The sequence below is a fragment of the Eutrigla gurnardus genome (assembly GCF_963514095.1).
Source record: "Eutrigla gurnardus genome assembly, chromosome: 21".
Taxonomy (NCBI): Eukaryota; Metazoa; Chordata; class Actinopteri; order Perciformes; family Triglidae; genus Eutrigla; species Eutrigla gurnardus.
Window position 1 is genome coordinate 9518756 of NC_139932.1, and position 19048 is coordinate 9537803.

Sequence of the window (19048 nt, forward strand, 5' to 3'; positions counted from 1 at the left end):
CAAAACTTTGATTAATGTAAAGAGCGAAGTGACATTAACTTGAGTGACTAACGACTCACGTGACTCTTGTGACAAAAAGTCATTGTTTTCCTTTAGTTTCCTACAGGACATGAACAGTGGTCTCCTGGATGAAAGTCCTTCCTTGTTTGACTCATTTTTATTCTTTGACAAGTCTTGATGCTGAGTTGCAACATCTCTAATGTGACTTGTTACCAGATAACAAGAAACTAGTGTTTTGTGAAGACAAACTAGATGAAGTGTCTTTTAAAGTTATAATTTCCACTTTTATTAAAGTCCTTACCAAACATTAATAAGCATGAATACCTCACCCTTGCAAACTTATTAGACATTTCAAGTCTTTGTCGAGGTTTCTTTTTTTTTATCATCTAAAGTGTATGTTTAGTGTTAAGGTGTCTCACCTGTCTCTCAGTACATTTTTAAGTACCTGTGCCTCCTCTTGACCTTGTTCGCCGGGAAGCCACTGCCTTCTTTGTATTTGCGCTCTATTGCAGCGCCATCCAGTGACCGGAAGCACAAATCTCCATTCACTGTCATTGATCATTAATTCACGTTCTGGTCATTACATCCATCAAAAACGGTTACTTTTTCCATTAGTATTTTTATTTTGTTCAGGACACCTTAGCTGGAGCCCCTGCTCCGGGGAGAGAAAAAAAAGAGGAAAACCTTTTGTTGCTGATATATTAAGTCTGAGCTATGGTAAGTGCTAGTGCCTTTAAGCAAATGAAAGTTTTTTTTTTTTTTATACAGCATTTATATACAGCGTCTATACATACAACATTCACACCAACATGGTTGCAGTGGGCATGCCAGTCCACATACACCATCTTTTTTTTTTTTTTTTTTTACTTTGAAAAAAAATAAAAATAAAGGGCAGGCAAACATGGAGAGAAATACATACACAGATTAAAAAAGATATTCCAGAAAGCACCAGGTTTAAGTTGAAAGAAAAAAAAAAGAGCATGCATATAAATCTTTGGGAATGGCTTCTGTTTTAAACATGGTTTATTCTACATTTTTATAAGCTATTTTCACCTTTTTTCTTCGTTCTTTTTTTTAAAATGGAACAACATACACTGAGAGGAACATGAGAGGAAATGCGATGAATGGAAAAAGTGTAAAAACACCCGGAAACTAAATGGACACTGAAGTAAGCACAAGAAATCACAATGTGATAGAAGTCACGGTTGCTTTTTATCTCTACTAGAATCGAGTACAAAACAAATAGAAACCCAGAGTTCTTTCAAGAGTGCGGCGTGGTATTGATACACTCTGAATGGTAGTCCTAGTACACAGGTAATATCTAGTACACTCTAATATACCAGTTGTTACAGGTATTGTAAAACACAAGTCAACCCCTTGCTGCCTGCTCTACAGGTCAGCTTTCTTTATAATTCATAGCTTGGCTTAATTTCGAGAAAGTTGATCAAAGTGGGATTTTATTACATTTTCCACTGAGTGAGGTTTCAAATCTTTTTTTGGTCAGGGATCATCTTCTGAATGTTTTTAATTTGTCCACTGAAATGAGAATAATATTGTACTGCATGTATATGAGAAAATGACTGTAATGATAACTGGTTGCTAAACTGCTTCTATGAATGATGTGCTGTGTGTGAGAGCATCACCGTGGTACGCTGGTGTTTGCCGTAAGCCATGTGTGTACTACTGCTGCTCCAACCTTGAAGCTGAATAATGAAAAGGACATGTCCCGTTTTGAGGTCCACGTCCACTATCGATTTGAAATGAGTGCGCGGTTAATGACATCATCGTTTGTGCGGGAGGGGTCAGTGTTGTGGGGCTGCGGTCGAACACGCACACTTAGAAAACTTTCACACACTCATTTACAAAACACACACTTCCTCGCAGAGGTGTGCGCGGGGGTGGGGCGGGGCGCTCTACTTCTTCCTGTAGTTGCCGAGCTGGATGGCGGAGCGGTCGAAGACACAGCGGAAGGTGATGGGCTGGACTTCCCAGTAAGGCACAGGGTTGCTGAACAGGCTGATGCCGGAGTACATGGCCTTCTTGTGGTTGAGGCCAGGAGGACAGAAGTCTTCTGTTCCCACAGCAGCGATCTTGTTGGCATGGAGGTAGACCACCTAGAAAAAGGGATTTAAATAATGACAACCCTCGGTCACTGAGTGGGACGTGCATGGCAACAATTTAGCTTTTCCAAAATACGGCAGATAAAGAAGATAATCATAAGTCACCCAATAAATAATAGTTAGAGAAAGCCCAAAATGATTTTTCCACTCTTTCGGATGTACTATTATTACATTACATTACATACAAAATTATTCATCCAAATAAATTAGAGTTGATGCTGCTTGATACTTGAGAACAAGTTCAGCTTTAGATGCATATGAGAAACAGACGCACATAAAAAAAATAAAATAAAAGAGCATAAGAATCATGCTGAGTATTGTGTGCACAGTAGTTCTCTGCATTATGGTTAAGTGGGATGAGATGGATCCTAGAAATAAGAACGAAAAGGATGGAAGCTCTCACTCACTGGGTCAGACAATATAATGCTAATTACAGATTTCGAAAACCTCGCAAACTTCACATGGAGAAAAGAGTGAATTAGGGAAGTAGAATTGCCATCTTATACAACGGAATATGCCAAGAACAGAAGACCACAAAAAGAGCTAAAATCTATATTAAAAAAAAGAAGAAATCACCAACGTGAAAAAAAAACAGAGCACATAAGTTCCACTTCCGTTGTGCGTTGTGTTATAATTGTTATGGTGAAGTTTTGATTTCAACGTCCTAATTTTGAGAGTGCAGGTTATTATTATTACTATTATTATTATTATTATTATTATTATTATTATTATTATTATTATTATTATAATAATAACTACTTCTTCCACCACTACTGCAATCCGGAGTTATTTCTCCAAACTTTTTTCTTACCATACTTTTGTTTGTTCTGGCTGCAGAGAACAATACCATGAAAACGTCAGTCCCCGACAGCAAAAAGGGTTTATGGTGATGTGATAGAAGCAGCAGTAACTTAGCCATGAGAAGCCGAATGAAAGCATGAAATAAACTGAGGTCAAACTACAGTTAAGAACCTTGACTCAGGTCTGCTTTACACTCTACTGCCAAAAGCTGACATAGCACGACAGGCTACTAACACTCAATAAACAACCTAAATGAATCCATGTGTCTTTTGTTATGGAAGCATTCGTTGACTTGTAATCGAGCGGTGTGAATCTAAGCAAACCAATTGCAAAAAAATGAAAAGTCAACTTTTCCAGTATGGTTGAGATCAGAGTAAATGAGCTGTGTGTGTGATCGCGCCATGAGAAAATCAGTGACACTGACGAGTTAATTTACCGAACCGGTACATACCTGGATGTACTTGTGGTCGGACAGGCCGGCAGGAACGCTGGTCAGGGCGTTGTTGTCGAGGTGCAGCTCTCGCAGGTGGGGGACGTTAACCAGAGTTCCATTTTCCACAGAGCTGATCTCATTGTAACTCAGACCCAGCCTGCACGGAAAGAAAAAATCAGCAATAGATGAGACGTGGAAATGTGTAGCAGCACAAAAGCACAATCAGGCTGCCAAAATTACCATTAGCTAACAATATGGGAGGAAAAAAAATGAGCTGAGGAAATGAGGATACCAAAAAAAAAAAAAAAATCTACCTGTCATGGAGGCCATTACTTTCCCAGTCTTTTTCCTAAATTATGAGTGAATGGAAAATAAAAACTATCCTTCTCTCACATCCTCTCCAACCTACTCGAGACTTGATGCATCAAAGCCCTCTTTGTTCTCGTCTGGTATGTTTGGCACAATCGGGGCAGTAATCTTATAAACTGTGTATCCACAATTTTTGAGCAAACCGGTTATTTTGATAAAACTACTGCTGAGGTCTCGGGTTTTGTTATACAGTAAATCCCAATAACTCTGATACATGTCAAGCCGGTGAATAAAAACATGACACGGCATGAAAAACCGAATAACAAATGTGCCTCGTGTTTCTGGAGGGGAGACGATGTAACATTCGCAAGAAGAAATGGGGAAATTCTCTTACAAGCGAAAAGCTGAGCTTGTAAGTACTAACTCGCACCTTGCCAAATTCAACACAGAAATGCTACGGGTAGCTAACAGTGGCTAATGCTAACACACTTGAAAATGAATGGAACAAATGAAAAGCTCAAATCATACTAATATGTAAATACAAAATAAAATGGGGTTTCTGCTACAACACACCTGGTCTGGACCAGCAGATCATAGTGGCTACTTGCTAGCAAATGTTAGCTATCTTAGATAGACTGACACCGTTAGCAAACTTTGGATAGCTTAGATAGAGCTAACTGACATTGTTAGCTACATTGAGATGGAGAGAGCTGTGTAACTGACATTATTCAGCGAATGTGCTACCTGTGCTACGTGTTGGCATAGCACAGAAACGTTGAAATGGTTATATATAAAAAGCTAACACATCGTACGTCACAAACATGACTCGAAAATATTAGGGAACCGCAATGGCATTGTAATTGCCATGAGTGGCCACGATGGCTGGAGTTTACCTATACTGTAGTCTTTCTGTTAATGTAAGTTTAAAATAGAAGACAATATTAGGGAGAGAATGATAATTCGGATTACTTGGCCAGGGTCTTCAGGCCCTTGAGGCTGCCCGCCGTCACCTTGGAGATCTTGTTTCCATCCAGGTGGAGCTCAGAGAGAGAGCTCGGCAGACCTGTCAACCCACAAGACGAGTTACCACCATCAATCAAACGATGACTTAAGGAAGTATAGTATTTAGTTTGTTAGCAACTTGCAACGTTGACTTTCATCAAAAAAATACAGATTGTTTATCAAGGGCATTAAGTTTCCAAGTCTATTAAGTCCGTACCCTTTCACTAAATACACCAGACACGTTCCCAGCCTGAGAGAGGCCAGTTTTGAATTACCATGCTGCACAGTTTGTGCGTTTCCACATTGAGCCCATTGTTATGCAGGACACTTAAATCCAAGCATGCATAGTTGTGTTTGGTTGACCCTGACTGGATAAAACCTGGATTAAGCCAAATCATTCGGGGAAATAGATATCAGAGATTTACCTTTGGGGATCTCTGTGATGCCCGTGTCTGCAATGCGAATGTAGGAGACTCTTTTCAGGTCAGCAAAAGCACCGGCCTCGATTCCTGCACTCTTGAGAGGGTTGGAGCCGAGCTCTGAAAATATAAATGAATAAAATAACAATTGTGAGCACTGACTGAAAGGAGAGAGAGAGAGAACAGCAGTAACTGATCACATCTGTGATTCCTCTGCTGGTTTGTTACAGGAAAATAGAGCTGAGTCATGAATAAACAAAGGCTTGGGGAAAGAGAAACGCTTGTGTAATGTGCCTTGCACCACACCGGAAGGGCCCTATTTGTCACGGATCCTAATTCTGAAATAATTGCATTTTAGGTGATTGAAACCATACATTTTTTAATTGATGACATGCAATGACAGTTTTTTAAATTTGTGGAACAGGAAGTTAGAGAGGAGTTGTCGAAGTGACAAGGAAGGAAAATGAAAGGACTAACAAATCTCATAAAATGAAACACATGCTGAGTAATCACGCATGCAGTCTGCAGCAGTCATCACTTCCAGACTGTGACGTGTCAATCTGGTCTCTGCAGTGAAATAAAGCAAACTTAATTCACCATTCCCACGCAAGTGCCTACTTGAACAATAAATAAAATTACTGGATAAAATGCTTTCATCCTTCACAGCTGGTGAAGGGGACCAGTGTGACCTGAGGCAGGTTGTGTGTTTGCAAAACTCTTATTTGCGCCATTCGAGCGGGGCCATTGTTTGCCTTTGAACATGTTACACTGGTGACATGAATATTTCTATATATTCTCAAATAATCCTCAACTTAATTCTGAGGCACTTTGATCAAAATTGAACTACGGCTAAACGAGGATGTGGTTTTTCACAAAATGACTAGAAAACTCGGCACAGACTATGGAAAAATGACATTTTAAACATAGGTTTCACTCCGAGCAAATGTTATTATCCCTCCTGCTGAACTGTAGCATTCTGCGAAACCTCGGGAGATGTGACCCGCTGCTAAAAATATAGACCTCTTGCCATCCAAATAAATATCTGCATTTCTTTGAAGGAATCGGGAACTATTTTGTTTTCATACCCATGACGATGACATAGGACATGCCCTGGAAGGAGGACTTTTTGATCTTGGTGATCTGGTTTTCATGGATGCGCAGCTCCTGCAGGCTCTTGGGCATGTTGGCGGGCATATCCTTCAGCATGTTCTTGGACAGGTAGAGACGCTGCAGCTTGGTCAGAGGGCTGAGGGCCTTGGCGTGGATGATGGTGATTTGGTTGTTCACCAGGATCAGAGCCTGTAATGGAGATGAGATGCTGTTTTTCGAATTCTTTCTGCATGGTGTGTTATGGCTTTTACCACTATTTCCACAACATTTTGGGGGGAAGTGAAAGCACCGCATGAGAAGATGAATTCAAGGAATTCAGTCTGGCATCTTAACTGCTGTCTGTTTATTTAAATTCACATCTATTATTATGGAATTTGAACTTTATTTGAAATGTTACACCTCAGTTGCTCTCGTTGTTTTTGTTCCACTCAAACACTTCCTGCCACAAATGCACCATGGGACAATTGAAAAGATGTACTTTCCAGATGTGATTCAACCAAAACAGGACATTTTCAGCTCAGCAGCTGTTTCAACCAGGTGCCTGTTGCTGTCAAGATGGAGGGCCAAGTTCAAGTCCAGTCTAGAGTTATCCCTAAAGCATTTTTTTTAAGACGACTCCCCTGCGGTTCCACTTTCATATAAAGCAGACACAGGGCAATGTGAGGTATGTGGTCCATTCCCTTGAGAGGCCAGTTACATTACAGAGGAAACAGCTCTGGACGTCAGACGGAGGTATTTATTGCAAACAAGAAGCCAACAGGAGTTTGAAGGCGTGAGGGTATAAGGCCTACGGGTGAATAGTTTCCATGCACCTGGTGACCAGCAGAGTGGAGGATATGTGGAGGAGGATTGAGGGAGGATGAGGATGGGAGGTGAAGTGGGGTCCATGTTTTTGGGATGAGCAGTTGCTCTGGGGTGGGTCACATTGAGCAATATGGTACACAACACTGAGTACTCAGGAAATGAAAGGGGAAAAACAACTAATGAATCATTTAAAAAGATTTGTGTCCCCATGGGCTTCATATTGAAGGGTTGCCGTTATGGTTACATACCGTTAGGAATAATAATCAACCCCGATGCTCTGCAGATGGAAATGAAATGTCTCTTACATGTAGTCCTTTGAGATTCTTGAAGTCGTTCTCCTTGATCTCGGTGATCTTGTTGTTCTGCAGGTCCAGCAGGGTGGTGTCGTCTGGGATGTCCTCAGGAACTGACTTCAGACCTGGAGGGGAATTTTTTGAGAGACATTGTGTAATCAGATGGAGAGTATGACTGCAGTAAATCCATCAGAATGTTGCGTAATAGGGAGCTAAGTTAGAGGTGAGCTGTTGACAGCTGTGGGTTTGTTGACGAGACGTAACCCACTAAATGTGGTTACCTACTCGTCTCCATGACCACAGAGAGTCTTTGATGGTCAGTTTCCAGCAATTGTAGAGTTTAAACTAAATACTGAAGACCTATTAGTCCTTCACAAGCAATAGTCATTTTGGCTTTGGTGAAATAAGCACTTTTGTTTGTTTTTCGCTTTCACAGTGCACAAATTGAAATATTGGATCAATGTATTCAATATTGGATGTAATAAAAGGTTCAATTGCAAGGGCTTGTCCAAAAGGAGTGGGGAATTGTGGACTTTGAGATATTGCTATCCAAGTTTTTTCATTTTGACACTGTTCTACTGTGCACCATTCACCTCCATTCTATCTCAAGTAGATGTTGTAAACATCACTATTGTCTTTCTTTTGTAATCTTTTTCATCAGACTTCTGCAGATGTCCCTTGCATGTTGGTCCCTGACATATACAGGATCTGTTGATCTGGTCTGCACCAGAGTATGATTGCTCCATTCACAATTGCCCAAACCAACTGCATCAGCATTCAATTAAAATGTTCTTAATTTAAGTGGGAACACAAAATGCCAAAGTTGGAACCGTTTTGGTCATTTTGCTCCAGAGATGTTTGAGTTTGTTTTTTTTCTGTTAATGCTCTTGTCAATACTTTTAAGTGAGCTGTTGGAGTAAAAAAAAGTGATTTACGTGGCTAATGATGAATTTGCATATCTCACTCTACCTCATGGCATTTACCAAAAACTGCAACAAATTTGGATGTCACCCTTCACTTCTTAGTGTTTATATGCATTGGATAACCTGCTGCTGGAACTAGAGTTTCCCAATTTGTTTTAAGGGCTGGGAGCTCTTATGATCTGTTATGACATAATGAAATCTGGTCGGGCAGGAAAGAGAAACAGAGTTTACAGAAGCGACACCATAACAACGTCTGCTTTGTCAGTGTAGCATGCAACCCAAAGTCCCGACGATAGGGACTTGGAGCTGAATGGGTTTCTAAAGGGACCAAATAAGTGTTTGATGTGCTCCGAAGCACACATGGTGGAATTGGACCTTAAAACAAATTTCCTTTGGAGTAAGTAAGGGACTGCATACCTGGACACTGAGCTCACACTGGATCACTTTGCCTGCATGTGAAAATGGCATCTGTAGTGAAAGGCTGATGAAGTGGTAGAGCAAAGACAGCTGGGAGTCATAGTGTGTGCTCTTGTGCATCCGTGGTAACCCCCCCCCCCCCCCCCATTCATAATGGACAGTTTACAAAAGGCGTAGGATAAACTGTTTAACAAAGACGCTTACGTTCTGCATCTCTGGTCCACATACGTACGTACGTCTGGACACATTCTGTCCTAAAAGCTTGCGATGACTTCAGCTTGCCCCAAACATTACTTCAAGCCAGCTTTGCTTTTCTGTCAGCTTTTTCCTAACTCGGCAGTGGACGACCCACAAACCGTCACAGCTGTTTGTGGCCGCCATCATCATTGCAGCGCCACACTTTATACCTCTATGCTTGCACAAACATTTGTTTTTATTACTCTCTAAAAGTCAGACGCTCTTAATACTTTTTTTTTTTAAAGCACCCCAACTTTATGGGAATGCAAAACAAAACTCCAGCTTGCCATTGTTACCAGTTTAGAAAGGTAATTGGCTCAGTTTTTTATAGATTTTTGTTGAGGAACACCCAGCTTTCCTTAAGAAAAAGGACGAGATGCTTCACAACAATTTACATTATCTACATTATTTGGTGACAGAGTTTAAAATATTCTGTCCTGTAACAGAATATGAGGTGGGAAACACAAATTACTTGTTAATTATATACCAGAGTATATCTTAAGAAAAGTGAAAATAGTTTTAATAAAAGTTTTTTTGCAGTTAATACCTGCATTTATAATAATTAAAAAACAACAACCCTGAAAATAAAATTAGTCGGGTCAAAATACCCCCTCAATACTACTAGAGGAAATCTTGTACAAAGGGTCATCTTTTGGTGGGGTTATAAAACAAAATGATTAGTACAGTGTCATGATGATGAAAACATAAACACAAATAAATTATTTGAATGTCATGCTCCGGTCAGTATCTCGCTTCCCAGAAATGAACAAGAAAAACAACACTTTAAGTTTCGCCCCCACTATTAGTGTCATCGCTATTAATCACCACTTTAAAGCAGATCGATTAATTACGATTGCTTCGGGCTATGCTGGACATTTTGAGCAACCTCCTAGCTCTTTGTCCGGACAAGACACGTTGATCTGGATGTTTATAGATCAGCTAAACCTCTTTCAAAACAGTTGGCAAACACAACCACAACTCATTAGAACTCAACTTTCTGTTTATTTAGTCATCCTGCCAGCTACAAACTCTGATATATCTAGAAAAGTGAAAGGGTGTTGTGGCGAAATATATCTGTATAGTTTTTAATCCTGTGTGTGTGTGTGTGTGTGTGTGTGTGTGTGTTTGCATGCAGGCCAGCAGATCTGGGGAACAGATGGAGGCGCGGGGGCCAACAGTGCTGATGCAGGAGTTGGGAGTCCAGCCGTCTGACTGGGGCCCCGCTGGAGGACTGATGTAATGGAACAGGTCTTTTCCTGAACATCACTCTCTCCAACTGTCTGTCACTCTGTTGAGCCACCTGGGCCTGCCTGTCTGTCTGCAAGCTCTGCTTATACTTATTCTATAACGCCATTTGGTTTGACCGTCTCAACCCTGGCCCTCTCCAAAGCTCATTAAAGTAGTTCTGAGCTGCCTACTCCTCCTTTTTATTGTATCATGTCCATCTGTGTCACTAATTCCTCTCCTTCATCTGCCTCCTTGAAGCTCCTGCACCATCCTTTCCAAATAAAAACTGGAGCCAAAAAAGCCACTGCGTAGCGAAGCGTTTTTATGTAATATACAAGAATAAATGAGCTCGGGGACTTTTTCCTGTGACAACGTTTTGTGAGATGACTCAAGCTGTTTTGTATCAGAGGAGACTAACAGAGCGGATTGGCCCCAAACAACAGAGATGGCAATCGCGTAAATTGTTGTGACTGTGCTGAATTAAAGAAAAAACAGTGAAATAATTGGAGTCTTTCAACCTTGATGAGTAAGCTTTGACTTTCCGATGCCCGATCTAACTTTTAATCTCCACTATACTTAAAAAAAAAAACAATTCGCCAAGAAAGGGTAAATAATGAAATTGTTACAGGAAGTGAACTAAGGGCTCACATCATCTGTGAGCATTTAAGGCGTCAACATCAGTGTCATGTTCTCCGGAGGACTTTGCATTAATGCTTAACATAACCCTGAAACGAACATGTGGGTTTGGGTGGATGGTGGAGACGGTTTCTAAAGTCGGGGAATTTTCTGCTCTTAAAAAAAAACGGTTTGTCACTCAGCATAATAAAAGTACAGTAAAAGTATTGCAGACACCCATCTGACCTCATCCATTTAAGCTGTGTGAGCTCTTGTTTGAAATCCAAATGTGGATAAAAACAATGTATGTGAACAAGAATCAGGTTGCATTTAGTCTAATACTGAAAAAAAGAGTTTGACCAAGTCATGAGATCAAGATGGCCAATGTGTGGGATTAAGAAGGTACCATATGAACCATCAGTGCCTTTTTCTTACCAAGGTCAGAGCACTGGATCACTCTCAGGTGGCACTGGCATCTGAAGGGGCACTTGGGTCCCGTCACCACAGGGAAGCCCAGGTCTCGTTCCTCATGAATGACTGGAGTCCCAAGAACGTCTGGAGTTGCAGCAACGGCCGATCCTTCATCCTCCATCATGAAGTCCAGAAAGCCGGACTGGCGGAAGGGCAGAGCCCAGCAGGCGGTGACCAGGAGCAGAGAGAGACATGCTGACCTCATGGTGCTGCTAGCGGGGAGCCTGGAGGACAAGAGGGCACAGTTCAAAGGTTTTGGTTGGATACACTTTCAAAATAGTCTGCCTATGATTTAGCTCTGGAACCATCGTCGTGGTTTCTTTCTCATTCGCTGTGAAGGGGTTTGATTCCCGCCGGACAGAGAGAAGGACACAGTGAGAGAAAGACAGAGCAAGAGACACTGATTGACATCCAGAGAGGCAAAGAGTAAAAGGTGAGAGGTGGGTGTGAGAAGGTCAAACACTAGGGTGTAACAATTTAGTGAGGTTGGTCAAAGAGGCTATTAGTGGTCCGTTTTAGACAGAAGGTGAAAGGTGATAGTGCAGGGGTGAGCACAAACCAAAATGAAAAAATGACACAGAGGTACTTTGTCGGAGGGGCACCTTCGGGGTACCGCATGATTATGTTACAAAGCAAACAGAGCAAAGACCTGCAGTAAAAAGTAATGGTACTGGATACAGGTGTTAAACTGGAATCTAACACCTATAATTATAGAGAAAGTAAGATTTTACTGTTTTTGTACATTTGAAATTGGACAATTTAATATTTCTTACTACCACTTTGCAGAAGTTGGATGTTAGCTATAAACCATTTATCCATTTCCTTTAGTAACCAGTTATCAAGCATGGATCCATTGCTAACTATGTGTATGTTAACTTTACAAAGTTTAACATTAGCTATTTTGCTTTTCAAACACTCTTAACCTGTAGTTTTTAGATGTAAATGTGGATAATATATTTTCCCCAATATTTCCACCTACACCCAGCAGGAGAAAAGCCCCTATGTGACTAAACTGTGTACTCATGTTTTACTGTTGGTGCAATAGTCTAGTTTTTGCTAAATTAACATCTGCATTAGCTTTTCCCGTCATACACCGGGAATGCATCATGGGGGATTTCAGGGCTGCCTCTGTGCTACATTTTCGATTCAAAAGTCATCAATCACATTAATCATTTAGCAATTAAAGTCCTTTAGGGCGAATGCATCTATGGTTCTAGTGGAGTCACTGGGAGAATCCTGCTTCCTGACGCTAGCTTCTATTTCTAAACACAACCACAAAACCAGTTGACACATCCACACACTCTCTTAGACGCAAACTGCATGGAGATACACAAAACTCCCTGACCTTTCACAGAGCCACACACACACACACAGACACACACACACACACACACACACACTAGAGTCTAGAAGACCCAGCAATCTGCCTGTCATGCGTACAGCCCAACGTTGCTCCTTCCCTCTTGGTGCCACAATAATTGAAGGGCGGATTTGAGCCGCAGCTGCTAACAAATGATTTGAAAGTAGCTGGTCTGCAACGGACCATGACCTGAACATTGTGACCAGGATGATGAAACTGACCCAAAAACATTAGTAGGCCAGAACCGTAAATGACTCTGGGCTGGTTTATATGATTTATATGGCCAATACTGTATGTGTGTATATACTGTGCAAATAAATATACTAAATTCACAGTTTTTCAACAGTATGTGTCTTTACGAGAAAGCAAGAGACAGAGATGCTCATGTTGTGTAAAACCAGGTTAGGGTTACGTCAGGTCACGGGATCAGGTCTCAGAGGGACTCTCAACACAAGCAGTAATTATAATCGCTGTGCACAGAACAGCCACCACTTTGACACACTGTACAGCTTCAGTCCAGTGGTTACAGTGCTTGCATACAGTACAACCGAGCTTGAAATCACTTCCATCCAGAGGAGAATTGTCTTGGGACAGCTCTGCCTTTGATTGTATCTTGTTTTAATTATCTTGTTCTGTTGCTCTGAAGTGGAAAAAACTTTCAAAAGGGGGGATTTCATAAGTCGGCACTCAGAGCCTGGAATCGCGTCACACGATTTTCGGTGCGTAAATGTAGTTTTCCATGCAAAACGTTTGCCATTTTGTTTCACTTGGAAACATGGAGTATGTACTGTAGTGGGAGGTGTTGAAACAAAGAGCTCTGGACGTACAGTAGATCCAGAGTACACGTTGTTCCAGTCATCGACAGGCTGAGTAACCTTGGCTGCGTCAGGCTCTTATCTAAGTGCAGCTGCAATCTCAATCCAACAAAAACCTTGTCTGCAGACTTGGCAGCAGCTGTAATTTTTGGGGATTTAGGGCTGCAAAGCACTCTTGGGTTAAAAAGTGCTTGTAGATGCCTTTTTGATGGCCTGTTTTCATCCCGCCTGAGTGCCAGGTAGGTTTGTCTCGTAGTATGAGACATTAATTGCCAATACTGGAAAGTATGTGAAAGTCAGTTTATCACTTTTTCAGAGGAGGTGCTAACATCGTGAACTCCTCACATCTGGCACATCTTGCAGGCTGGAACATTCAGAATGATCTTCAAAGCCAGTGTACGAGCGCTCCTCAAAGGAGAAGCAATGCACATTAAATAACAGGTTTGACCGCCGTTAGCTGAACCTTATCTCCCCGCTTTGACCCCGTGGCCACAAGCACATACACAGAGATACATGTGCATCGGTGCAGGATTTCAGATGGCCCTCCATGCGTCCTGCCATCAATCCATCAACCTTCTGTCCGTAAATGCTTCAACAGCTTCAAATGTGAACCAGACAGGCAAGAAGAAGAGAACCAAGCTCTATGGGCATTTAATGGCTCAATAAGAATTACTGCTATTGTTAGTCATAATCAGGTCCAGGAGTTTTTGATGGTGAGACTATGAGACAAAACCAGGGAAGAAGGAACATAAGAGATATTCAGGGATTATTGGTTGGGACATTGAATACAACTTTTATAACCACAGTTGCAGGATAAATATATGTGGTATTAATATTATTGAGTTAGGACCTTCTGGATCTGGAGATAGAGGCCTGTACTTTGTAGTCTTATTGCTCTGTAGAGTGGTGAAATAATTGGTACACGGTCAACAGAGGCCCATCTGAGCATAAAAGGCCGTTCTAACTTACAACAGAACAAGGAATTCTGGTCAAATGCAATCTTTTTCAGGTGAAATTCGAGGCTTTTCCCAGCTTTATGCATGAGACGACCTACTGTGCCCCAGGCGGTGGTTCTTTCATTACCAGTGTGCTCGGATGTGACCGGCCCTGCAGGCTGGCTCGCTGTAAAAAGGTGCCCCCACCTCCATACACACACACCTGATGGATCTACTGACACACAACACAGGCTCCTCTAACACACGGATATGTGTGTGTGCATGCTAAACCCAGAGGGCTGCCAACAGAGCATGCTAGAACATGACCTGACCATGCAAACTCTGTATCTCAACATTTATCATTCCCTCAAAGAGAGATTTGGGATGAAAAGGTATTCCTCTTATCGCTTTGTGTCCAAGATCACACCAAGCTGGAAGTCAAAGCTGGAAGTCAAACCTCAAGGTTGTGCTCTGCAGCTTGGTAAGAAATCACACATTGCTCAGATTCAACTTTGATGATTTTTTTTCTGTTTGAGTTTTGTTTGTAACTTATTCATGACATTCTTTAAAAAAATAAAAAAGTGGTTTTAACATTTTGGTACACCAACTGTACCATTATAAACTCCTAAGTTCTTTTTATTATGTATCCTTATGAAATTATATTGAAATGATACGGGAGAGTTTCACTGGCTTCATCACATCATTGTACGGCTACATGCCAACTTACAAGATGAAAATGGGCCAGGCTTTATTCACAAGAACTGGACTGACACTAATCCGTGCTAATGTGGCAGGAATTGCTACACAGTAGTTTCATACTAATAGACTTTTGTTTTGAGAAACAGGATTTGGGTGAGGATGTTCACGCACTGGTGAAGAAAGTTGGAAACATGAACCCAAGCCTTCCAAAGAGACCTTGAAAGGTCAGCACATGGAAGTATGGTGGGTAAAGATAAATGATGTATCAAAAAGTAAAAAGCGCAAACAGCTGTGAGAAAGTTTAGTCTGTACTTTTCAAAGGATTTACAATCTGCCACATCAAGAAAAGGACATGTGGTAAATTGTCCACAAACCATCTCTATCTTCTCCGTGTCTCTGAAACCTGCGAATCATCATCCCCATGTCTGACCAAGAAAAAAAAAGGGGGTGGAGGTTGACATTTCCTGTGGCGGCGGCATCCTTGTCAATTCTCCTGTGTCCCTCTTTTGTCTCTTCCCTCCCTCCGATCTTCCCCAAGTCTGGCCCCAGCATTACTAATGATTCCCAGACAGGAAGCAGCGCGCGCATGAGGGAGTAAAGTAATTTTCCTTCCTTTGCTTTGTCACATTCTCCTCTTTGTCACTGCCTTTCATTGAAATGCTGAGAAAACTCAATGAGACACCCACAGGACGATCATCATATCTAAAAAAACCTTTCACTCGTGAAAGAAACACACTCGGGGGTTCAGCACCATCGTGACGTGATTTTTTGGAAACAATATAAAGCAGACACCGGCCCCCGTCTACCACCTCCCCCTCCACCCTTCTAACTCTCCACAGGCCTGCGTCTATCTCTCCAGAGCGTCTGTCAGCAATGAATCACCGAAAGGTATTTACAAGGCCACGGGACGTTTAAAACACGTGTGGCCCTTTTAACCCATCGCCAAATGAACGTGGGTTCCCCTCCCACACAGTTACAGCACAAGTATGATCAATAATAACGCTGAAATGAAAAGATGCAAGTGATTTTTATGAGCCGTTCCTTAAGGTGGTGGCAGTGAGGAGCCAGTGGGCGTTATCTTCAACAGATTTCTGATATATCGGGGGATTTTGTGAGCAAGAACATGTGTATCCTAAAATATGCAAAGACATGGCCAACAAACAATTCCAGAGCCAAAAAGTTCTTGTAATAATAGGAGTTAGGCCAAATCAGCCTCGTCTGGAAAATAGGCGTCCATGCTCCCATGCGTTTTTGCACGTTGTTCTGGCTTCAAGAATGACACTTTTTTGACTACAATCGGTAATTTCTTTGTGCAGAGAAAAGGCATGAAGTGGCAGAGGCAAAGCTACGACTGAGAGATCATTTCAGGGTCTCTAAAGGATGCCTGTTGTGCGGAGCCATAGCATGAGAAAGCCAACGAGTGGTTTGACCACATTTCAGCTGTTCCATGAGAAGAGCTGTCAGTCTGCCATCAACCTCAGTCCCATTATCAACAGTCTGCACAGACGTGGACAAACTTCCCAGCCTTCTCTCCCTTTCTTCTCTTTCCATCTCCTCCTCCCTTTTTTTGTGCTCTTTTCCTTCCTTCCCCGGCTTCTCTCTCAGCTCATGGTATTTTCTTTCTCTGTCTGACCCTTAAAACTTTGGCCAGAAAGACTGACATGTGGAACTTTCTGGTATCCCAGTGAGCGAAGAGGGGGGGAAAAGCCTTCATGGCTGATGTCCATTCAATTCCATTGTTCTTTTTCCTTCTTTTTTGACCCAGAGAGTTGAAGTCCAGATGGGAAAAAAATGCAGCCCCTGAGTGCAAATCTGGGCCTTGTCTCCCCCCTAACCTTTCCGTTCACTCATTCCTGGTTCAAATGTTAAACATCTGCTCAGCTCAACTCAAAAGTATGAACTCCTGAAGTACTTTTATTGCTTTTATGAGTGTATTTCATACAGTGTTTGTGCCTCTTTTAGCCTGTATTCTAAGTCTTGTCTCAATTCTTCTCTTGTTCAGTTTCCCTTCAGTGCAGCTGAGCATTATTAGGGTTTTTTCCCTGCTGGCAAAAAAGGATGTAATGAGTTAGCTTAGAGTTGTGTGGTGGCTTGCCGGGAAGCCTTCAGACCACTCTTTGATAGAGGAAGCCGTACCATTATGGGATTAATGGCACTGTGCATTGCCAGGTACAGCTTTTTTTTCATCTCATCTTCAAAGCTCCTTACTTTAAGTTGCCCCTAGCAATTTGGGTCCCGTTCTGATCCTGTGAAAACACAGCAGCAAACGCCACAGTGGGCAGAGAAGGTTAACACTGAGAAGAAACAGGGCCGCAGAAGCAGACAGATAAGAGATTAGGGTTGAAACGGTCTGGTTGCATTCTAAGATCAACTGCTGGAATGGAAACAAGTGTGAAAGCAGCAGAAACAACTTTTCCATATCAGTCTTCACAAGCAACAGTGGGCTGAAAGAACATGTAGAAATCCGCATTGTTATTTCAGCTTTTCCTCCTCCCTCATTTGTTTGTAGACTTCCCAAAAGACACAGTGAAAGAAAAAGAAGAAAGTAATGGAAGAAAGCTAAACAGAAGAGAAAAGGGGACAAATGAATCACACAAAAGCATTTTTCCACTGACGCAAGACGAGCACACAACTTAACTAGAAAGTTAGTTTCAGCCTTCCCCTCACTCTACCCCTTTAATATAAGTATCACAAGTATTACAAATCTGATTCACTTGGTGTGTATAAAACTACCACACTCACAAAACTAGGTTGAGGAATGCACTTCCATATGGGTTACATCCAAACAATCACACAAGTGTCACTAAAAGCAACAAATACAAAAAAGGCAAGCTGAAATTGTAAACTGGGAGAGTGCTGTAAACATCACATGGTGGTGGATACCTTGGAGATTAATGATGGACCAGGAGAATAAGGGTTTTTTTTGGCAGAGGAGCGAGGTACCAGCATCAACTGCACTACCACACCCCCTTCCCTAGCCTCTGCTCTTTTCACTGAGCTGTATGCAGATTGAACTGGAACTGATTAAAGGTCTCTCATCACAGAGCCAAGAGAGTGAGAGCTGGCAACACATTGGTTTTATACATAACATACTTGAACGTATGAAGAAGGGAATCAAACAGACAACAGTTTCACAAATGGAACTGCAAAACAAAAGAAGAAAAACACAAGCTGTAGTTTTATCTTTATAAAATAAAATCAGCAAATTATGTGACTTTAAAATCATGACTCATAGATTTTGTCATGCAAAGAGTCACAATCCAGCAAAAAAACAAACAACTCTTGTAAGACATTCTCTGTTAAATGAGTCCATGGTGAAACCTAGCTCACTATCACCCACTGTTTCTCTCTCATAGAGTTAAAGGATTAACCTACCTGTTCTCAGAAGAAGCGAGGCAAAGAGAGTAGAAGCGTGCAAGATGAGCTTGACTCCCAAAAATCCAGTCGAGTGGGGGATGAGACTGTGAAGTGGCTGCGAGGGCCTATAGGGTAATTGGACTCGGAGCGCGTGCAGCCAAGATCAAGCAGGTGTGCTCTGTCACAACAAGGGGAGGAGAGAGAGAGAGAGGGAGAGAGACAGAGGAGAGAGAGGGGAGAGAGATAGAAGGAGGGAGGGCCCGACCGCCGAGCTCCTCTCAGGACTGAAACAATTGGCGGAGAACTTCCCCCCGTTCTCGCTGCATGCTCCAAAAACAGCTGGAAATGGAAAAGGGAGAGAGAGAGAGAGAGAGAGAGAGAGAGAGGGAGAGGGAGAGAGAGAGAGAGAGAAGAAGAAGAAAGAAGGAAGGAGAAGAAGAGAAATAGGCAGGGAGTTGGAGTTTAAAGCAATAAGCAGTGATTCGGCTGGCAGCCACCCTCACTGTGACATCTGGTAATGATAGGTACTGTGTAGAGCTTAGCAGAGAACGCTGCACACAAACTCTTTCACACTCTCTCTGTCATTCATCCCCATTCAGCCCGACTCCCCCCAGAAAAAACCCCACCACACACACTTGTCTAATCTATTAATTTTGGCACCTCCTCCCAGTCGACCTCAGTCTGTTTTAACCCCATTCCCC

General features: G+C 42.0%; 1 protein-coding gene across 1 annotated transcript; it reads right to left on the minus strand.

The window, feature by feature from the left end:
• Positions 1–599: 599 nt before the first annotated feature.
• Positions 600–18596, minus strand: dcn (decorin). The gene is made up of 8 exons (XM_084039220.1): positions 18366–18596; positions 11146–11405; positions 7304–7416; positions 6170–6383; positions 5091–5204; positions 4633–4726; positions 3373–3511; positions 600–2114 (listed from the first exon to the last, which is right to left on the minus strand). Exons 2-8 carry the CDS (start codon positions 11384–11386, stop codon positions 1914–1916), a joined length of 1116 nt encoding a protein of 371 aa, XP_083895346.1. The 5' UTR covers positions 11387–11405; positions 18366–18596; the 3' UTR covers positions 600–1913.
• Between the last annotated feature and the right edge of the window lie 452 nt (positions 18597–19048).